The sequence below is a fragment of the Bos indicus x Bos taurus genome, chromosome X (genome assembly GCF_003369695.1).
Source record: "Bos indicus x Bos taurus breed Angus x Brahman F1 hybrid chromosome X, Bos_hybrid_MaternalHap_v2.0, whole genome shotgun sequence".
Classification (NCBI taxonomy): domain Eukaryota; kingdom Metazoa; phylum Chordata; class Mammalia; order Artiodactyla; family Bovidae; genus Bos; species Bos indicus x Bos taurus.
The window spans coordinates 56,150,249-56,173,555 of record NC_040105.1 but is presented as its reverse complement, the minus strand read 5'-3'; the positions used below and the strand labels follow the sequence as shown (position 1 = coordinate 56,173,555).

General features: G+C 42.3%; 1 protein-coding gene across 4 annotated transcripts in view; it reads left to right on the top strand.

Moving 5' to 3' along the window:
* Positions 1 to 14,003, top strand: part of CCNB3 (cyclin B3) — a 60,790-nt gene extending 46,787 nt beyond the window's left edge. For 3 of the 4 annotated variants that reach the window (XM_027534389.1, XM_027534388.1, XM_027534390.1), the window contains 5 exons: positions 5,528 to 5,665; positions 9,133 to 9,288; positions 10,375 to 10,524; positions 13,345 to 13,475; positions 13,698 to 14,003. In XM_027534389.1, the coding sequence (XP_027390190.1) occupies positions 5,528 to 5,665; positions 9,133 to 9,288; positions 10,375 to 10,524; positions 13,345 to 13,475; positions 13,698 to 13,770 (648 nt within the window). In that variant the 3' untranslated portion in view covers positions 13,771 to 14,003. Of the gene's footprint in view, positions 1 to 5,527; positions 5,666 to 9,132; positions 9,800 to 10,374; positions 10,525 to 13,344; positions 13,476 to 13,697 lie in introns of those variants that run through there. The other variant, XR_003509698.1, reaches the window with a different exon arrangement.
* Positions 14,004 to 23,307: the final 9,304 nt, after the last annotated feature.

Sequence of the window (23,307 nt, the reverse complement as noted above, 5' to 3'; positions counted from 1 at the left end):
CTTATAGATAATATTCTACCATATGGATATTGTTGTTGCTTACTTAACTAACCCCTTTGGACCTGATCTATTAATTGACTCTCAAGAAAGATGAGATAACCTGCATACTTTTAGTTTATTTCTTCTCCTGTTTTTAGTCAAAGCAGTCTAGACTTTTAGATTCAGATTATTATTTAATATATTACCTTCCCTATAAATAATTATTTTTACATGTCTATATGTAGATCTGTTTTCCTTAATTTTATCTGGTATATTGTGGGTCCTTTCACTCTAAAGGTTCAGTCTTTCTTTGGCTCAGAGAAAATTTTATTTATTATTTTTCTCTCATTTTGATTTCCCGTGTGTGTGTGTGTCTCTCTCCAAAATCTGTTCTCCTTGAGTCTCAAGTTTTTATTCATTATCCTCAACTTTGTTTTACCTCTCAGTTCTGGAAAAATTTCTTAAAGTGGCCTTTGAATCATTGGTTTGGTTTTTTTCATAATCTAATATACTGTTCACTGCCTCTATTGCATGTTATTTATGTAGCTACTTTTTCATTAGAATTAGTCTTTCTAGATCCTGGAGTATTCTCTTTTCATAGATTGAGTGTCCTCTCAGATCTAGTTGAGAGTTTACTTTTTAAAACAATTAATTTATTTCAATTGGAGGCTAATTACTTTACAATATTGTGGTGGTTTTTGCCATACATTCCCATGAATCAGCCATGGGTGTACATGTGTTCCCCATCCTGAACCTCCCTCCCACCTCCCTCCCACCTCCCTCCCACCTCCCTCCCCATCCGATCCCTCAGGGTCATCCCAGTGCAAGACAGCAAGAGACACAGATGTAAAGAACAGAGTTTTGGACTTGGTGGGAGGTGGTGAGGGTGGGATGATTTTAGAGAATAGCATTGAAACATGTATATTACCATATGTGAAGTAGATTGCCAGTCCAGGTTTGATGCATGAGACAGGGTTCTCAGGGCTGGTGCACTGAAAGTTTACTTTTAAAAAGTTTATTCTGTATCTTTGGAGTGAAAAGATTTCAATACGTAAGACACTTGCTCTGGTTCCTCAAAGCATTTCTCCTTGAAAAATTACTTGTTCTTTTTCACACATCTGGTAGATTTTTTCTGTAAATTACTTGTTCTTTTTCATATATCTGGTAGATTTTCTGTTTATTCATCTTTATAGAAGGTGGTCTTTGAGTTTTGGAACTTGGGATGAATTTTATCATATATGCTTCCTAACATATATGAATACATACACACATATTTAAAACATATATTAAGTTCAATGTTAAGAGTAATCTTTCTATTTTCTGTAGTTTTGATTGATTTATCACTTCCTTTGGTTTCTTCTTATCCATTTCCAGATATGGAAAAGAGTTGTTTTTGAAGAATTGGAAGGATATGCCTGACAAAGGCAGTCATGAGGGAGAGAACCTTGCTCCTATGATGAAAAGCTTCTTGTCCTCATTTTGTGTAGCTGGTTGGAATTACCCACTCTTCTCTAACTGGCACAAAGTTAGGCTCCTGATTTGAAGCCTGATTCTGAGCAGTCAGAAAAACTGTATCATGTGAAAAATAGATGAAGTCAAGTTATTTGGTCTAGAATGAAGATGTATAGGAAACAGAATAACTAAAACAGTAGCTGAAGGGCTGTCACAAGAAGGATTAGACTTGTTCCATGTAGTCCCAAGTGGTAGTTATGTTAGCAGAGTCTCGTCTCACATTCAAGGAAGGAAGAGTGCTGTAACTGACACAGCTGCAAATTTAAATATTTATTGACTCCACATTTCAACAATTCATTCAGATACTACCTATTTTTGATGTTATCATTTGATAATGATGTACTGATGGGTGGCCAGGTGCCTATGTGAGGTACTGCAAGGAGGCTATGCATCCACTAGCCTTGTTGTTTGCTCACAAAGGCATCCTCAGAGAATTGCTGTTTTTCATTTTTACATTTTTTTCCCTGTTATTATATGACCTCAATTTCTTGACACTTAGAGGTGATAGTCATTCTCTTCATCTGCATGAACTTTCCCCATCCCTTTCTTATATGTCCCTTTGGAAAACGTAGTAGGCAGAATAAAATGCCTGCATCCTAATCCTCAGAATCTGAGTATGTTACCTTATGGGAATGGAAAATTAGACTATGGAATTAAGATTATAATCAGCTGAATTTAAGGTAGGGCGACTATACTAGGTTATCCAAGTGGGCCCAATTATAATCACAAGTGTTAAATGTGGAATAGATAGGCAGAGAGTAATGCAGTATGAGAAAGACTCCGCCGGCCACTGCTGGCTTTGAAGATGGAAGGGGCCACAAACCAAGGAATATGGGCAGTTTCTAGAAACTAAAAAAGATTCTCTACTAGAACCTTCAGAATGAAACATAGCCCCACTTTGCACTTTGATTTTTTTAGTTTAGCAAACCCAGTGGACTTATGACCAACAGATCTGTAAGGTAATAAATCTGTATTGTTTTAAGCCACTAGTGAATTTTCTAGGCCAGAATACTGGAGTGGGTAGCCTTTCCCTTCTCTAGGGGATCTTCCCAACCCAAGGATCGAACTAGGTCTCCTGCATTGCGGGTGGATTCTTTACCAGCTGAGCCACAGGGAAGCCCAAGAATACTGGATTGGGTAGCCAATCCTTTCTCCAGCGGATCTTCCCAATGCAAGGATCGAACCCAGGTCTCCCTCATTGCAGGGTGGATTATTTACCAGCTGAGTGTGATAATTTATTGCAGAAGCAGTTGGAAACTAATAAAGCCAGATTTCTGAGAACATCCAGGCCATATCCCAGGAACAATAAGAAAAGCTTCATGGTATTTGTTATTCAGAAATGTAATATATCTATCGCTAAACCAGTGTATTCAATCATTATCTGGTAATTATTTGCCCATCCAGTTATATATCCACTTCTCCAGTGCTTTTTATGGACCTCCATTTGGTTATCTAGCCTCCGGTCAGTAATATTAGCCAATGAAAAAGGAGGCCCAAAGAAGTAAGTAAGCTTACATTAAGGGTGATATCTACTTAGTAGAAAGAAGAATTTTCTGTTAAAACCAGGTTCTGGTTTCTGTTAAAGCCAGGTTATATTTGGAGGTTCTGTGGCAGAAACTGAGTAACTATTTGGTGGAGATGTTAGAGGGGATTCACACATTGTTTAAGGTGTTGGACTGTTACCAAGTCCAAGCTCATTCTGCAGTAAATCAGGAGATGAGGTGTTGGGGCAAGAAATAGTGACCTTTATTCAGAAAGCTGCAAGTCTGAACCATCTTGCCAGGGTCTGGATGCTAGTTTCTTTGATGAAACAAAGAGTAGGTGAGGTGAGAGGTCAAGTAGGCGGCCATAAGTGGGGGAGATGAGAGGTAAAGTAAAAGGTCATAAGGTGTTGCAAATATGTCCTGATTTCTGCCAGGGGAGGTATGTTAATTTCTTCTTTCTGGCAGTCTTTTACAGGTGGGCTGAGTTAGGATGTTTCCTTTGAGCTGAATTTATTTTAGTTTCAGGCCTGGGAGGAGGGCAGGATTCCTGCAAATAGGCCATTGTGTATGCTTTAAGCTATAGGCAACATCTCTGAACAAGTTACAAGTTAATCAACTTGTAGAATAAGGAATAGAATACAAAGGTTAAAGTAAAAAAAACCAGACCCAATATGGAGTCAGATCTGATAGATTGTATTGTTTTTGACTCCTAAGAACCCAAGGTGGTGTAAGGAAGAAGCCTCACCGATACATTGTATTGTTTTTGAATCCTAAGAACCCAAGGTGGTGTAAGGAAGAAGCCTCAGTGAGGATTGTGTAGGACCACCATGAGTGCAAAGTGTGCCTACACACAGCTTCCAGGCAAGGCAAAAGCAGGCGTGGAATCTAGCTAATAGCCTTATTTGCTAAGCTGTGCATTCTGACTATGGGGTTGCTAGGCCTGAGGCAAAGGCACCTTTTGCTAATTTATATAAAAGTATTGTCTACTTGATAAGATGTGTGCCTGTAGGGCTGCATTCACCCAGAGAGACTCCTTTTTTCTAATTTGCACAAAGATGCCATATGGGCTAGCACAAACTGTGGGACTAGGGCTATAGGAGAGTTTCTTGGAGTTGGTGAATGCAAGAATAAGGATAAATAAGAGAAAGAAGGAAAGGAAGGTTATGCTACTAATGCTTTAATCTCTTTCTGGGTTCTTTAGCCCCTCAGCTCACTAACAAACTGTGCTATTGGTACTTGCTCCCAGTCCATATATTCTAATAGCATATCTAGTTGGGAAGAGAAACTAATGAATGAATAAACTAATAAACAAGTCCCTTTATTTCAGAGCTAAATAAACATCTCCTTTGGGAGTTCACTGTATGAGGTTATAGTGTTTTTTGTGCTGGTCTCAGCCTATCAATAACTAATGTCATGGCTGGACTACCCTCTGTGGTTCGTGTTATGATAGCGGAACACCCTTCAGCAATAACCATAGGAAACTTTGAAAAAATACAGGTTTATTACTTACAGGGCTTGGAAATTACACAGCACAGCTGGGTCCACATGGTGAGGTTGAGGTTGGAGGGAAGGAGACAGAGAAACAACACACATGTAAACATGCAGGCCAGGGGGTTCTGCTTTTACTGGGTCAGAGGTGCGGGCCTAGGCTTTCTGGTGCTCATTCTTTATTGGCAAATTTAAAGCCTGGGAAGAGAAAAAAAAAACCAGTCCAAATGATCAGTTATCAAAGCCAACCAAGATCTTTAAAACAAAGAAGCCTCAGTGGGGAAGGTGGCCTGGCTCTTTGTCTCGTCTTGTGACTGGCAGTCTGTTCATTGGACATAGCCATTCTTGAAGTGGATGTCTCTTTGAAGTGGATACTTTGGCAATCAAAACTTAAGCCAGGCGCTGGCATTACAAAAAGTCCATGCTTAGGGTTTACACTGTTGCTGCTAAGTCGCCTCAGTCATGTCCGACTCTATGCGACCCCATAGACGGCAGCCCACCAGGCTTCCCCGTCCCTGGGATTCTCCAGGCAAGAACACTGGAGTGGGTTGCCATTTCCTTCTCCAATGTATGAAAGTGAAAAGTGAAAATGAAGTCGCTCAGTCGTGTCTGACCCTCAGTGACCCCATGGACTGCAGCCCACCAGGCTCCTCCATCCATGGGATTTTCCAGGCAAGAGTACTGGAATGGGGTGCCATTGCCTTCTCCAAGGGTTTACACTATAACGTAGCAAATGCGGAGAGCAAGAATCTAAGTTTTGGAGGTGAAAGAGAGAGGATGTGTTCACCCAAGGTGCTCATAGAGAAGGCAGAGCATCTCCCTCTGATGTAAGATTTGTCATTTACCCAAATGTGTAGGGATAGGTATTGCCAGGGTCCTCAGAGGCACTAGAGATACAGCCAGGCACCTAGCTGAAGCATTTCTTGCACTCAGAGCAGTTTCAGCTGGCTAGGTCTTGTAGTTACAGTGTCCTCAATACCACAGACCAGGTAGTTAGATCATCTGGATATGCCTTTGGAGTTGGACAACACTCAAATTCGTGCCTTGTTTGTGTATTCCTCCAGATGAGCTTTGAGATGAGTCATGAGACCCTGTACTTGGCAGTGAAGCTGGTAGATCACTACCTTATGAAGGAAATATGCAAGAAGGACAAGTTACAACTCCTTGGTTCCACTGCTTTTCTGATTGCAGCAAAATTTGAGGTGAGCCCAAATCCATGGGACTTGGAGAAAATTAATCAATTTCTGTCCAAGCCATATATGTATGTATGTACATTTACATATGTATGTATATATGTGTGTGCATGTGTATATATATTATATACATGTATACTACATGTATGCATGTGTATACATTTGCATATATGTGTATCTCTGTGTGTATACAATTACATTCATGAACACAATTAAGTTTTCCTATCAAATTTTTGTCTATCTTCCATAGCAGGGAAGCTGGTATTGGGTGCAAATGGTGGTGTATTTGATTCCTGGCATCAACAAAGTTCTCCTGTTTCCTCTTTGAAAATGTGTGTATGTAGACATATTCCTAGTTAAATGAGTTGTTCTTTTTAAAGCTTACTTCTGGACCATAATTCTCTGTCCTCACCCACTTTTCTTCCAGCAACTCCATCTCCCTCTGGTGGAGTCTTGAATTGCATGTATAAGGAAGCGTTTCCAAATCTAGGTGCTGGAGACATTTAAGAGAAAATGGCCTAGTGTAGATGGTAGTGAGTCCACGTAAATTACTTTTGAAGTAGCATTATAAAAGCAAGTAGTTGGCCATAATCCATCTAACTATCTGATTCTTTCCTCTTCCTCAGGTACTAAATGGTCTTGTTCAACTCTCATTTTTCCTTCAAATAGGCTAATAGTATAAAACCTTATGGTTTAGGAACAGAGAAGTAGTAACTTCTACTGAGTGCGAAAACCTTTAGAACTGTGGATTTGTTTTTGTGTTCCCTCCTCAGCTGTATCCCTAAATAGCTTTCCACTTCCCTTCACTCTCTTCTTCACTCGCTAGCTCCTACCAAGATCAGTACCTCCCTCTCTAACTCAAACTCTCCCTCCTTTGCTCCTTACTTGCTTCCTTCTTGCGCCAGTTCTGGCCCACATCCCCGCTTCTGGCTTCACTCCATTTCTGCCCTTACTCTGCTTCTGTGCTCATTACACTTCCGCCCGTGCTCCATAGCTCCCTTCCTCCCTCCAGCCTTCTTTCAGTTCCTTCCTTGATCCCTCAGTCTGTGCTTTGAACACTCACTCCATGCTGAGCTTCCTCCCTCCCTCCCTCCCTCCATCTGCCCACCCACTTCTTTCTCTTTCCAGCCCTCATTTTCTTTATCTTTCTCTTGATTTCTCCTCCCCTCCTCACTTGCTCCCTCCTTCCATGATCCTCTCCTTCCTACCCTGGTTCTATCCCTCATTCCTCCATGCCTCCCTCCCTCCTACCACCTTCCCACCCTCCTACCCACCCTGTTTCTCTCTCCATCTTATGCTCCACCCTCCCTCCCTTTCCTTTGTTTACTCTCTTTTCTCCTTCCCTAGCTAACTCTCTTCCCTCTGTCCCACACTCTTTCTCTTGCTCTTCCTTCTCTCTCCTTCCTGTTGCTCTGCTGGTGCCTGCTCCCCTCTCTCTTTCTCCCCTCCCCCTTCCCCTCTTACCCCTTTCCCTTCTCCCCCTTCTTTTTCTGCTGGTTCCTTCTCTCCCCTCCCCACTTGCTCCTTCCCTTCCTATCTCCCATCCTTGCTACATGGTACCCTGGCAACATGACCCCCCCCCGCTTAACTTCCTTCCACCTTCCTTCCCTGCTGCTAAGTCGCTTCAGTCGTGTCTGACTCTGTGCGACCCCATAGACAGTTCTACAGGCAAGAACACTGGAGTCGGTTGCCATTTCCTTCTCCAATGCATGAAAGTGAAAAGTGAAAGGGAGGTTGCTCAGTCGTGTCTGACTCTTAGCGACCCCATGGACTGTAGCCCACCAGACTTCTCCATCCATGGGATTTTCCAGGCAAGAGTACTGGAGTGGGGTGCCATTGCCTTCTCTGAACCCTCCTTCCCTGTTTGCTTCTTTTTCTTCCTTCTCTCTCTTCTCCCTCCCTCCCTCCCTCGTTCTCCTGATGTTTTTCCTCTCTGACTCATTTCCTTCCCTACTCTCTTACTCCCTGGTTCCCTTATACCTCCTCTCTCCTTGCTCCCTCTCTGCTCAACTCCCTCTCACTCATGCTTGTTCCTTGTTCCACTCCATCCTCTTTTCCTTCCTGACCTCTTCTTTCCCTGGCTCTCCCCCTCATTACTATCCTCCTACCCTCCTTCCTGCCCTTGCTTCCTAACCTTTTTGCTTTTCTTCCTCTTTCCCTTCCTCTTCTCTCACTCTCTCCCTTGTTCCCTGCTTCCTTCTCTAGCTCATTCCCTTCCCTGCTCACTGGCTTCCTAGTCCATTCTTTGCTCCCCTTCCTCTCTCTTTTTCCTTCTCTCTCTCCCTGCTCCTCCCTCTGCCTACCTAGGGATGTCCTTGGGAATTGAGCAAGTATTCCCTGCCTCAACCTCAAGGGGGTTAAAAAGAAGCTAGGGATCCCTGGCCAGCCAAGCACAGGAGGGAGAAGGAAAGTGCAAGGTGCTCTTGTTAGCAAATTTTGGAACCAGGAGTGCCTGTCCTTTGGTTGTCAGGACAAAGGACCCCCACTAGGTTTTTTTGGAGCAGGAGTGTCTTCCCCTCACAAGACAGAAGTACAGAAAGACTTTTGCAAGGGGAGGTAAGGAGATGATAGGAGAAGAGAAGAAAGGAAGGAGCCACTGGTAAGTAGAGCAGTAGAAGGGAGAATTTCTTGTTCTGGTCTTGTCACTAGGTGGCTGTGTGACCTCAGGCAAGTCTCTTTCTCTCTCTGGGCCTCAATTTCCTTGTCTGCAAAACCAGAGGATTGGTCCAGTTTGTGATCTAAAGATAGAGAAAGTTGTGACAAGAATGCTGGAGTGGGCAGTGAGGTGCAGCTAGAGAAAGGATTCAGGGGTCTTCCTACCTCCTCTTCCTCACCCCAAAGCTCAATTTCAACCTGCAGAGGGCGGGACATGGGAAGGTGCTCCTGAATGGGGAGAGAGGTGTTGTTCTCACCCACCATCTGCCCTGGATCTTCCCAGTCTAGCCCCCCTTGCATGTCCTCCCACCGCCTTCAGTCTCTGCTTGGGTTCCCTCTGTGCCCTTCTCTCTGTCTCTCTTTCAGTGCCTTTTACCCCAACAGTGCCCCCTCCCAAACATCCTTATTCATTCCTTAGACTAGGAAACAAAGTGTGGGCTTAGTTTCCATCTCTAGCTCCCCTTTTTGTGGCCTCTTTCCTTCCATTCCCCTCAGAGCAGGCCTCAGAGTTCCCATTTCTGGCTCTCACTTATCAGAAGAGAGGTCAGTGCTTCCAGTCCATGCGCTGTGTTGTGCCACTTGCAGTGCTGTAAGACTCTACCCAAAAAGGCCTTGTCCTCTCCCCCTGTGTCTGATTTTGTTTTTCAGATGGACTGCTCACATCAACCAGATGCTGGCTCTCAGAGCTACCCTGAAGGTTTATTCCAGGGAACGTTATTACCTCCTATCATTCACCCCCTCTTCCCCTGCCTTGCATCTCCAAGCAGAGAAGGATGGGTTGTCTTTGCCTGTTTGTGACTGCCTCTCCTCTCCACCCACAGGAGTGCTACCCACCTAGTGTGGATGACATCCTGTACATCTGCAACGATATTTATAAGAGAGATGAGATGCTCGCCATGGAAGCCAGCATCCTGAAAATCCTCAAATTTGATATCAACATTCCCATCGCCTATCATTTTCTGCGCAGATACGCTAGGGTAAGAGGGCGGAAGCACATCTTCATTTTCCCACTGCTGAGTTAGTCCCCTCCATTCCCAGAGTAGCTCCCTGAGTGGTAGGGAAAGGGACAACTGAGGACAGGGGAGTTTCTTCAAGCCACCCTCCTAGAATGGTGATCTTTATGGAGTGTGGTGGTGGTGGTGGTGGTGGTGGGCAGAGAAAATTGCAGATTTCCATGGTATGCCTGTAAAGTTTTGAGGTGAGGGCAGAGTAGGGGAGGGGAAGAAGATTCTTTAATCAGGAAGGGACACATGAGAAGTTTAGAGGAGATGCTAGCAAAGTTCTCTTCCTTCACCTGAATATTGCTTACAAGGGAAATCATTTTGTAATTATTCACTTATTCTACAAGTGTGTTTTGTGGTAGGATTTATGTGTGTGTGTATGTACATATAAATATACATGAAAAGTGTTAATCGCTCAGCCGTGTCCAACTCTTTGCGACCCCATGGACTTAGCCCACCAGGCTCCTCTGTCCGTGCATTTCTCCAGGTAAGAGTACTAGAGTGGGTTGCCATTCCTTTCTCAAGGGGATCTTCCTAATCCAGGGACAGAACCTGGGTCTCCTGCATTGCAGGCAGATGGTTTACTGTTTGAGCCACCATGGAAGCCCATAAATATATATGTGTATATATGTGTCTGTGTGTGTGTATGTATGTAATATATATGTATGTTAAAATTATACGTGTGTGTGTGTGTGTGTAGATTCAAACAAGAAAAGATTTCTAGTCTGGAACCTGGTACAAAGATAGCAGTTGGAGGCCTTTGGCTTTTCAAAGGATGGCATATACAGAAAAGGGAGGTGGGAGGGTACCATAAGTACAGTTGGTATTTTGGCTTAAGATCCTAAAGATGGCAAATACCATTGCTGATTTCAGAATCCCCCCTCCTAAAGATTCTGTGCTTTAGGGACAGGGTCCTTAGTGTGGTCATGGTGGCAGAAGTACATCGCTCAGGCAGAGAACCATTTAGGCCCAAGGTAGGATAGCTGGAGTGAGTGCAGGGGTCATCTGCTTGGTGCCAGTGTTCTGAATTGATTGCTGAGTCAGTCTTCTTCCTGCCTCTAGTGTGTCTGTGCCAGCATGAAGACACTCACCTTGTCCCGCTTCATCTGTGAGTTGACCCTGGTGGAATATGACTATGTCCAGGAGAGGGCTTCCAAGCTCGCTGCTGCCTCCTTCTTCCTGGCGCTCTGCATGAACAAGCTCGGACACTGGGTAAACACTTGTGGGCAGTGGGGAAGACGGGGTGGGGATTTAAAAGCACAGGGTCAGCTCTGGAGGAAGGTATAAGTTAGGGTTGTGGGAGACTCTGTGACAAAACTGCTGCATATGTGCTGTTATGAATCCTTTAACATCTTGACCTCTTAGGGGCCTGGCTGCCTAAAGGTTTTCTGTAGCCCTGGTTTTGAAGTCTTTTATTTCATTTTTCTTTGTCACAGTACCATTTGTTCTAAAGACAGCTTACCTGAAATCCCAATATCACAAAACAGACTAATGTGAAATTATTTTGATTGTGGCAGGGGGTGGAGTAGACCCACTTGCCTTACCCCCATGCCACCCCTGCTCCTAGCAGTCCTCTCAGCAAGGTTGGCCCCCTACAGGAGAGCTCACTGGAACAGGATTTGGCAAGTACTGACCCAGAGAATAGAGCAGTGAAAGTAATGTCCGTGTACATAACAGGGGACTCAGACATATACTATAGTACTCTTCTCTGAAGGGGAAGGCCTCCACAGCCTCCTTCCCCAATATAAATAAAATGTATATTTGATGCTTTCTTAATTTTATGAAAAATTGTGAATAAAAACAACTTTAGAAAACTATGAACTTTTAAAGATGTAAATGAAATCCAAGTAGAAGAGTGTGTTCACAAAGGAGCATACTCTTCCCAACCTCCCCTAGGCCCCTCCAGCCTAGAAATTCTAGCATCACTACTGATGGAAAAACCTCTGTGTGCTGAGAAAGAGCCCTAAAAACAGTTGTGTGAACTTGGACAAGGCCCTGAAATGTCTTGGGACAGAGAAAGCATTCAGTAAATGGCAGTGATGATGATGAAAAAGAATATGTAATAATGGTTAGCATTTATTGAATGCTTAGATGGTGGTCTAAACATTTTGTGTATTAACTCACTTAATCTTCACAACAACCCTATGAAATCAACAGTATTATCTCTATTGGACAGATAAGAAATAAGTTCCCATGTTTGGCTAATGAGAGGCAGAGCTAGGCTTTGAGAACTACGAGTCTGTTCAAAGTATATACCTACTCTACAATCAGAATGGATGTGGCCATAGCTCTGGCGTCATGATCCTGGAGGCCCTATGCTGACCAGGCTTTGGATCCTGGGGAAGGTTGGTAGTCTTCAGGGAGGACGGTTGAGAGGCTCAGGGCAGCAAACTGCTTGCCAACCAGCATAGAAATATCTCATTATTTTAATATTTGATGTGGATGTACTAACATCAGCTAAATGTCAGTCCTGATCTGAACTCAGGTAGTCTGGCTTCACAGTCCTGTACACTGTATGTGTGTGTGTGTGTATATATATATATATATATATATATATATATATATATATACATATACACACTCCTATATACACACATACACACACACTCCTATAGATGAGAAAGGCTTCACACAGAATATGACTTTTGAGTTGGGTCTTGAAAGATCAGTAGGAACATGTGAGAAGGGACATTCTAGGCAGAGGGAAGAATGATTGAAAGGACGTGAAGGCAATAAGGAAACTGATTTTGGGGAGGCAGATAAGATATTTCCTATGGACAGAGCAGGGAACGTATTAACAGGGAATGGTGAGAGGTGAGAGCAGCATTCCAGTGACTGCCCTTTGCCTGTGGCAGTGGTTTCCAATATTCAGTAGAGCCCTGAGATTCCTGCAGAAGTATCTCAGGGCCATGTAAAAGGGAAAGGGATCCAAATTGGTGGACTTCTTATCCCCTGCCCCCAATTCCAGGTAAGATATTTGGAAAAAAATGAGTTCCGGGAGAATAATTTAAGACGTTTTAAGAAAACTCCTGCTTTGCAGAATAATCTTCCTTTCTCTACCTGTGGAACTCCCATTAGACTTTTAGCACCTATTGTAGATGTACGCTTCTCTACAAAGCTTTCTGTGGCTCTCCCAGACAAAAGTCATGGGTCCTACAGCTCTTTTCCTCTAGTGTCCCATGCTCCGTTCCCTGGTAGCACTTCCCACACATTTTGTAATTCTCTGTGTGCATGTCGTCTCTCCCACTAGACTACAGACTCCTCAAGGGCAGGAGCCTTAGTCATCCTTGTATTCCCAGCATTGTGTATGAGGCTTGGTTAATATTAATCCTAGCTCGTATGGTATGGGCATGTGCTAGACTCTGTTTCATGTGCTTTATGTATATTAACTCATTTAATCCTATTATGTAATTACCGTGATGATCCCCATTTGGCAGATTTAGAAACAGCGGTACCGAGAAGTTAAGTAGCTGGTTCAAGGTCATGTTGTAAGTGGAGCTGGAATCTGAACCCTAGCAGCTTGCCTGCAGAATCTTCGGTCTTAAACACTCTGCAATGCTCCTTTTGCCACATGCTAGGCATCCTTAAAGTTGAATGAGAAAATAAATGCGTGAAATGATAGCTGTTCAAGCCAGAGAGGAAGAACAACCTTAAGTTCCTGATGGCTGTTTTGTTGGGACCTTAAGTTTGTTCTGAGGTTTGCCTAGCCATTGGCTCTTAACCTGAGACTGCCTAAGTTATAAACTCTGTCCTGTTCCTTGAATTCTTAGTGGATTTCAGTTTAAATACCTATGACGGGGCCTTGTATCCAGCTGGTACATATGGATATAGCCATTCCACTAGCTTGCAGATAAAACATATTTTTCTAGGTAGTACCCTACAATTATTGGCCAGTGTCTGTGCTGTATGAGTCTGAATTGTTTGACTATCTTCTCTGCCTGTACTATGGATAGGAGGTTTGGACTTGGGTATTGGAAACAGGAAGGGTCTGCTTCCTATCATAAATGTTACTGTTCATGTTGCTTCTTCCAGGCTCCTATCCTGGAGTATTACAGTGGCTACAGGATCTCTGATCTTCACGCCTTGGTCAGGCAGCTGAACATCCTACTGACTTTTCATTCTTGCAATAGGCTCAAGGCTGTACGTTCCAAGTATTCGAACAAGTAAGTATCAGTCTCCAGTTGAGATTGGGTTTATGCTTCGTCATGGGGAGGCCCAGACTAACCTCACTTAAGGGGAAAGAAGGATTCAGATACTTTTTTACCTTACTTTCTGTTCCAGAGTTAAAGCAAGATAGGGAACCAAGGGCCAATGTCCCACTTATTCCATGGAGCCTCCTTGCTTTGGCCTGTTTCACACTGAGCAGACCCCTCTTCCTTTTGCAGGGTCTTCTTTGAAGTCACCAAAATCCCACCCTTGGACATGTTGGCACTGGACAGAATTTTGAGGTGTTGCTAATTCTGAGGCCGAGGGTCTGGTACTCCGGCAGCAGCCACCAGCGCTGGGCAGGCGCATAAATAGGCTGTATTTATTCTGTCTTTGGATTTGTCTTTTCTTCGCTTTTCCTCATTTTTATACTGTTTGTCTTTTCCCAAACTGATAATGTTGTAAATGTTTAAATCTTTTTGTTTACAAAAGAAAAGTTGTTGTAATATTTGATTATAAATTTAATAAAAATGATGGTTGTTGTTAAAATGACTCACTTCCCCTTTATTGCTCAGGAGCCTCATACGTAGCCCACAGATGTATTTTCCTCTGCCTAGTAAAGGCTGTGCCTCAGGGTCTGGCTTATCCAGTTTCCCTCTTTATTTGAAGGCCTTCTCTTCAAAGGAAGAGGAATTGAGCTAGGTGTACATTGATGGATGAGTCTGTAGAAGGAGCACCCTGGTGCTGGGAGAGGCAGTCCAGAGAGAGAGACCCCTTACAGACAGACAGGCCTCAGTGTTCGGATCTGGGGCAGCTGGATGTGTGGCCCAATATCCATCAGTCCCCTTTTCTGGTTGCCTGCTTTCTTTGCTGCTTCCTACATGATGAAAAGGTAGGGATCAGGATTTTCACTGAAGTGTACCCCTACTTTTGCAGTTAGGTGACTTTCTAGAGTCTAAATTTGAAAACAACTTGGCATGGTGCACTGAAATCTTTTGGTCCTTCAGTCAAGAGGAAAAATTTCCACCGGTGAAATCTGCAAGATGTCCCATGAATGGAAGCATCAACCACTTGCTCAATCCTTCATAAAGCTTTCAGGAGGTTCTACTCTCCCTATCCTATGTTTGTGGTGAGGTATACTGATACAGCACTTCCCTGCTGGCTCAGACGGTAAAGAATCTGCCATTTGAGTTATTAGCAGAGGACTTGGACATCCTCTGTGCCAGTTGATGAAGAGCCACTGCCCCAGTCTTGCCTCTAGGACTTCTAGGACCTCCCCACAATCTAGCAACTGAATCAGGTAATGTCTGTCATAGCAAGAGAGCTCCAAGGCTCTGTTCTAGTGTTGTGACTGGCAACTGTTGTGATTGCTCTGTGGCCGATTATCACTTGTCAAATATTTTGAAATTTAGTCCTGGAGGTAGGTATCTGGTAGAAGGGGGAAGTCATTGAAGACTCTCCAATTCTCACCCGAGTCCCCAGGCTAATCTGGTCATATCTCCTTCTCTGATGAGTTGGACACAGGAGGGAGAGCGTGCCATGCCTTAGATGCTTTCTTACCCATTGTGTTAATTTTCCATTCTGTCTCCCAGCTTGCTTTGTTTTGGTGACCAAGTATCATTAGGTTTATGCCTGTCCCCTCCCACTGCCTTGCAGAGTGACTGAAGGGTACTGCCAGAGAGGTCCAAGCTGCTTGGCAGTGATTTAGCTGGTACAGCCAATTTTGTATAAACATGTTAAAAGCACTAGGCTGGAAGCTGTCTTGCAAATCTCCAGCCTCACTAAAAGCAGATCTCTTGTCTGTACCCGGTTTTTAATCCTGCAGCTTCATCAGGGGAAACAATTGACTGTTTTACTTTCCGTCCTTTTTTCCACGTCTGTTGTCCTTTAGTGATGCTAATGAAACTGTTAGTCATTTTTGTTGTAGTTGTTGCACATGTCTTAAAATTTATTTTACACTCATCACTACTTCAAAAGCAAGTTAGCTCTTAGACCTGGATCTTGTTATTTAATGCCTTACTAAAGAAACACACCTATTTCTTTATCAAGATTTTGTGTCTATCTTTTGATTCCTCTGGTTCAATATAACTGATTTTCTTTGAACCTTATGCATTTTCAACAGTTTTATTGACATAAAATTCACCCACTTATAGTGTACAAGTCTATAGTTTTTAGTATATTCACAGAGTTGTATATCTATCATCACAGTCAAATTTTGGAACATTTTCATCATCCCAAAAGAAACCCCATACCCATTAGCAGTCAGTCCCCATCCCACCCCATCCCTACCCCCTAATCCTAAGCAGCCATTGGTTTACTTTCTGTCTCTGTAGATTTACCTGTCCTGGACATTTCATATGAATTAAATCTTACAGTGTGTAGCCTTTTATGTTTAACTTCTTTCATTTAACATAAGATTCATCCATGTTGTAGCATGTGTATTTCATTTCCTTTTATTGATGAAAAATATTTCATTGTATGTGCTGTGCTTAGTAGCTCAGTCGTGTCTGACTCTTTGTGACCCCGTGGACTGCAGCCCACCAGGCCTCCTCTGTCCATGGGGATTCTCCAGGCAAGAATACTGGAGTGGGTTCCCATGCCCTCCTCCAGAGGATCTTCCCAACCTGGGGGTTGAACTCAGGTCTCCTGCATTGCAGGTGGATTCTTCACCAACTGAGCCACCAGGAAAGCCCATTCCATTGTATAGATACAGCATATTTTGTTTATCTAATCATCAATTGATGGGAATGAGGGTTGTTTTCACTTTTTGGCTATTATGCATGATTCTGCTTTGAATATTCATGTACAAGTTTTTGTGTGCACATGTTTTCATTATTCATGCATATTTACTGAAGAGGGAAATTGCTGGACCATGTACTGCTTTACATTACCATCAGCAATGTATGAGGGTTCCAATTTCATTACATCCTCTGCAACACTTTTTATAATGTGTCTTTATCAGCCATTCTAGTGGGCATGAAAGTGGTATCTTCCTGTGATTTTGATTCACATTTCCGTAATGGCTAAAGATGTTGGACGTTTTTATCTTGTGCTTATTTGCCATTTGTGTATCCTCTTTGGAGAGATATCAGTCCAAATTCTTCGCCCGTTCTTATTTGGCTTATTTACTTCTATATTATTGAATGGTAAGAATTCTTTACATAATCTGGGATTATATTTATGATTTCAAATATTTTCTCTAATTCTATGAATTGTCTTTTCACATTCTTGATTGTGTTAATTGAAGCATAAAAGTTTTTAATTTTGTTGAAGTCTAAATTTATCCAAGAAACCATGGCCTGTCAAGATCATGAAGATTTACCTGCATTATTTCTTCTTGGGAGTTTTATAGTTTTAGTTCTTATATTTAGGTCTTAAATCAATTTTGAATTAATTTTTGTATATGGTGTGATATAGGCATCCAATTTCATTTTCCTGCATGTGGACACGTGACCGAATTGGTTGCCTGGACCCATGCTTGGGTCCTAGCCTGGGATCAGACCTCTTGTCTTGGCCAGGGAGGTTCTTTTTCTGATCAGATTTGCACAGCTAATAATGAAACCAATTCTGAGACTAGAACTGCTGTTGCTGCTGTTTAGTTGCTAGGTCATGTCTGACTCCTTGCGACCCTATGGACTATAGCCCGCCAGGCTCCTCTGTCCATGGGGTTCTCCAGGCAAGAATACTGGAGTAGGTAGCCATTACCTTCTCCAGGAGATCTTCTGACCCAGGGATTGAAACTGGTCTCCCACATTGCAGGCAGATTCTTTACTGTCTGAGCCACTGGGGAAGCCCCAAGACTAGAAGAGCACAAGCTTTATCTGATGGCTGAATAATGGAGAAGCAGGAATTCACTTACAAATCAACTTCTCAACCTGCTTTGGGCAGACATCATATATATAAGAAGTTCAATGTAAAAGGTGGGTAATTGGAAAGAGAGGGAGGGATATTCTTGACTTACTTTAGAGCAGGGGTGTGGTTTGGACCAGAACTGAGGCAATTCTTCTTTTTAGTCCTTGTATGGGTTTTTCTGGTGGTTGTCATGGTAATTGGGTTGGGAAGATCCCCTGGAGAAGGAAATGACAACCCACTCCTGTATGCTTGCCTGGGAAATCCCATGGACAGAGGAGTGGTGGTGGGCTACAGTCCATGGGGTCACAAGAGTTGGATACTACTTAGCGACTAAACCACCACCACCACCTGGAAAATACACAGCACACCTGGGGCCACACAGAAAGATCAAGGGTTTGGGGAGAGAGAAAAAGAGATACAGAGACAAAAAGGGAGAGGAGAGAGAGAGGGAGATAGAGTGACACAGAGACAGAGACAGAGAATGAGCGAGCAAGCTTCTATTGAAGGTGGGAACCTCGGGTTTCTGGGGCTCCCTCATTATTGGTGAATTTTAAAATGCAGGAGTGGAATTTGAAACCAGAGAAGAGAAAAAATAAGCAGTCCAAATGGTCAGTTATCAAATCAAACAAGATTGCTATAACAAAGGAGTAGGAACTGGGGTGGGGATGGCTAGCAATGTGTTTTTTGAGGTTGCTGTCTTTGAAATGGGTGCCTCTTTGAAGGGGATGTCTGGGCAATCAAGGCTTAAGTCAGACATTTGCATTACAAAAAAGAGAAAATCCAAATGCCAAGACTTATACTGCAACATGATATGTCTTTCCATTTATTGAAGTAGTCTTTTCAACAGTGTTTTACAGTTGTCAGAGAAATATTTTTATATTTCTATTGTTATATTTATTCCTAAGTATTTTTTAATGGAGCCATTAAAAAGTCTTGACCACTTTGAATTTCTTACATGTTTCAACTATGGCCTTGTAAGAGGGTCATCTCTTTGAGTCTTAATCAATTTTACCTCCCAAATATTTCTTGAATTGGCATTCTCATCATCGTCTCTATTACCAACTGCCCAGATTTGAGATCTCATCTATTACCTAGATTACTATAGTACTTTCCTAACTGATCTCCCTATCTTTAGTGTTGTTCCCTTCAAATTCACCTTCCATATCACCACTGGAGTGATTTATTTAAAATTCAATTCTAGATTATAGTTCTGGGTAAGATGGTTAAGTACTTGCTACTCTTTGTCCATCACTGAACACAGTCATAAAACCTGGACAGAATTCACGACACAGCTGTTTGAGAATACTGAAAAGTAAATAGCTGCAGGAAGACTAAAGAAAAACATCAGAATTTGAGAATCCAACAAACCAGTGGTGAGTTTCCCACTTCTCCTACCCTATTCCCCAACCTGAACTTAATCCATTTGGAAACGTGAAAGTGGTTACTGTAGTACAGTCAGAGAGTTCCAGGAGAAGCCCTCTAGTTCTTGTTTGAGAAGTGAGAGAAGGGGGAAAGTCCTCCATTTTCCCCTTTATTTCTCTTCTCTCACATCCCAGCCCTCAGGCAATCATGCAGTGGCAGCAACAGTGGCAGCAGTGAAGCCATCAGGAACCAATATTCTTGGAGAGGGGAACCCTTAGTCTCTGATGAAGCTGTGGCCATGAGAGCAGAACCACTTACTGTTGCTTTTTTTATCTCTCTGTTTTCCCACTGCTTGTTTCCAGATGTGGCACAATTGCAGAAGTGAACACTTTCCAACTGGAGGCCTGAAAGGGAAATCCCAGGGTACCACTGGTGAGACTGGAGAAGTAGGAGTTCAGGAAAATGACCCCATAATGTTTTTTGTTAATGAGCTCCTGGATACCCACCACTAACCTGTGCCTATGTTGATTAGATCCCAATGAGCATACCAAAGAACTGAGATAACTGACTTTTATCTAGATTCCAGACTGACCACTTAGTGACACATACCAGACAAATCTGAGTTAACATTTGAAAACTGAACTGACATTGAACCATCAGCCCACAGCAGGCTGGTGGGAACATATGGCCTGAACCTAATCAGATTAAGTGCTAAAGCAAAAATATAAATGCTTTCCATACTTAGAGTTTTGTAATGTCATATATGAAATGTCCAGGATATACTCCAGAATTATCAGCCATATAAAAAACCACAATGATTTCAAGTTGCATGGCAAATAAATACATTTAAAATTTTAAAAAATAAAATAATAAAAAAACAGCCACAACCAAAGGATGCAGATGTTGCACTTATCTGAAAAAGACTTTGTCAATTAACTATAAAAAATTCAAATGCATAGCACAAACACTCTTGGAACAAATGTTAAAATACAAAGCCTAATCAGATAAATAGAAGATATAAAGAAGTAGAAACTAGATGACAACTTCAGAATTGAAAAATGCAGTTGTTTAGTTGCTAAGTTGTGTCTGACTCTTTTGCATCACCATGGACTGTAGCCCCCCCAGGCTCCTCTGTCCATGGGGTTTCCCAGGCAAGAATACTGGAGTGGGTTGCCATTTCCTTCTCCAGGGGATCTTCCTGATTCAGGGATCAAACCTGTGTCTCCTGAAATGGCAGGCAGAATTTTTTTTTTTTTTTTTTTACCGCTCAGCCACTAGGGAAGCCTGAAAAATACAATAACTGACATTAAAAAAAATTCACCAGATGGGCTTAATAGCAGAAGTATGATGTTAGAGGAAAGAGTCAGTAGACTTAATTTTTTAAATTAATTTATTTAATTAGAGGATAATTACTTTATAATATTGTGATGTGTCTTCCCCAATGCTGAAACCCCCTAACACCTCCTTCCTCACCCTATTCCTCTGGGTTGTCCCAGAGCACCTGATTTGAGTGCCTTGCTTCATGCATCGAACTGGCACTGGTCATCTATTTTACATATGGTAATATACATGTTTCAATGCTATTCTCTCAAATCCTTGCCTTCTCCCACTGAGTCCAAAAGTCTGTTCTTCATGTCTGTGTCTCTTTTGCTGCCTTGCATGTAGAATCATCAGTACCATCTTTCTTTCTTTTTTTTTTTAATTGATTTATTTTAGTTGGAGGCTAAGGCTAATTACTTTACAATATTGTATTGGTTTTGCCATATATCAACATGAATCCACCACGGGTGTACACGTGTTCCCCATTCTGAACCTCCCTCCCCATCCCATCCCTCTGGGTCATCCCAGTGCACCAGCCCCAAGCATCCAGTATCATGCATCGAACCTGGACTGGCGACTCGTTTCATATTTCAATGCCATTCTCCCAAATCATCCCACCCTCGCCCTCTCCCACAGAGTCCAAAAGACTGTTCTATACATCTGTGTCTCTTTTGCTGTCTCGCATACAGAGTTATCATTACCATCTTTCTAAATTCCATATATATGCATTAGTGTATTATATTGGTGTTTTTCTTTCTGGCGTACTTCACTCTGTATAATAGGCTCCAGTTTCATCCACCTCATTAGAACTGACTCAAATGTATTCTTTTTAATGGCTGAGTAATATTCCATTGTGTATATGTACCACAGCTTTCTTGTCCATTCATCTGCTAATGGACATCTAGGTTGCTTCCATGTCCTGGCTATTATAAACAGTGCTGCGATGAACAATGGGCTACACGTGTCTCTTTCCCTTCTGGTTTCCTCAGTGTGTATGCCCAGCAGTGGGATTGCTGGATCGTATGGCAGTTCTATTTCCAGTTTTTTAAGGAATCTCCACACTGTTCTCCATAGTGGCTGTACTAGTTTGCATTCCCACCAATAGTGTAAGAGGGTTCCCTTTTCTCCACACCCTCGCCAGCATTTATTATTTGTAGATTTTTGGGTAGCAGCCGTTCTGACCGGCGTGAGATGGTACCTCATTGTGGTTTTGATTTCATTTCTCTGGTAATGAGTGATGAGCATCTTTTCATGTGTTTGTTAGTCATCTGTATGTCTTCTTTGGAGAACTGTTTAGTTCTTTGCCCCATTTTTTGATTGGGTCATTTATTTTTCTGGAATTGATCATAAACTCTAGATCACAAAGAAGCAACAATTTTTCAAGTATTGAAAGATTTATCAGTTCAGATATACAGCAAGAAAATATCCCTCAGGAATGAAGGTAAAATTTAGAACACAATTTTAGATAGAGGAAAACTAAGAAAATTCATAGCAAGCAGACCTTGTGAAAAAGAATTGCTAAAGGAATTTTTCTATCAGTTCAGTTCAGTTGCTCAGTCATGTCCGAATGTTTGCATCCCCATGGACTACAGCATGCCAGGCTTCCTTGTCCATCACCAACTCCTGGAGTTTGCTCAAACTCAAGTCCATTGAGTGGATGGAGGTTGGTTGATGGTGATGATGCCATCTAACCATCTCATCCACTGTTGTCCCAATATTTCCCAGAATCAGGATCTTTTCCACTGAGTCAGTTCTTCACATCAGGTGGCCAAAGTATTGGAGCTTCAGCATCAGTCCTTCCAATGAATATTCAGGACTGATTTCCTTTAGGATTGACTGGTTTGATGTGCTTGAAGTCCAAGGGACTCTAAAGAGTCTTCTCCAACGCCACAGTTCAAAAGCATCAATTCTTTGGTGCTCAGCTTTTTTTTTTTTTTTATGGTTTGGACCATCTCTCACATCCATACATGACTACTGGAAAAACCATAGCTTTGACTAGGTGGACCTTTGTCAGTAAAGTAATGTCTCTGCTTTTTAATATGCTGTCTAGGTTGGTCATAGATTTTCTTCCAAGGAGCGAGCATCTTTTAAATTCAATGCTGCAGTCACCATCTGCAGTGATTTTGGAGCATAAAAAAATAAAGTCTGTCACTGTTTCCACTGTTTCTCCATCTATTTGCCCTGAAGTGATGGGACTAGATGCCATGATCTTTGTTTTTTTTTTTTTTTTTTAAATTTTGAGTTTTAAGCCAGAAAATCTCTTCTGTCCTCTTTCTGTATCATCAAGAGGCTCTTTAGTTCCTCTTGGCTTTCTTCCATAAGGGTGGTGGCATCTGCATATCTGAGGTTATTGATATTTCTCTGGGCAATCTTGATTCCAGCTTGTGCTTCATACAGTCTGGCATTTCACTTGATGTACTCTGCATAGAAGTTAAATAAGCAAGGTGACAATATACAGCCTTGACGCACTCCTTTCCCAATTTGGAACCAGTCCATTGTTCCATGTTAGATTCTAACTGTTGCTTCCTGACCTGCATACAGATTTCTCAGGAGGCAGGTAAGGTGGTCTTATTTTCCAATCTCTTGAAGAATTTTCTACAGATTGTTGTGATCCACACAGTCAAAGGCTTCAGCATAGTCAGTAAAGCAGAAGTAGATGTTTTTCTGGAACTCTCTTGCTTTTTCTATGATCCAATGGATGTTAGCAATTTGATCTCTGGTTCCTCTGCCTTTTCTAAATCCAGCTTGAACATCTGGAAATTCTTGGTTCACGTACTGCTGAAGCCTGGCTTGGAAAATTTTGAGCATTACTTTCCTAGCATGTGAGATGAGTGCAATTGTGTGGTAATTTTGAGCATTCTTTGTCATTGCCTTTCTTTGGGATTGGAATGAAAACTGACCTTTTCCAGTCCTGTGGCCACTGCTGAGTTTTCCAAATTTGTTGACATATTGAATGCAGGACTTTAACAGCATCAACTTTTAGGATTTGAAATAGCTCATCTGGAATTCCATCACCTCCACTAGCTTTGTTCGTAGCAATGCTTCCTAAGGCCCACTTGACTTTGAACTCCAGGATGTCTGGCTCTAGGTGAGTGATCACACCATCGTGATTATCTGGGTCATGAAGATCTTTTTTGTATAGTTCTTCTGTGTATTCTTCCCACCTCTTCTTAATATCTTCTGCTTCTGTTAGGTCCATACCATTTCTGTCCTTTATTGAACCCATCTTTGCATGAAGTGTTCCCTTGGTATCTCTAATTTTCTTGAAGAGATGTCTAGTCTTTCCCATTCTATTGTCTTCCTCTATTTCTTTGC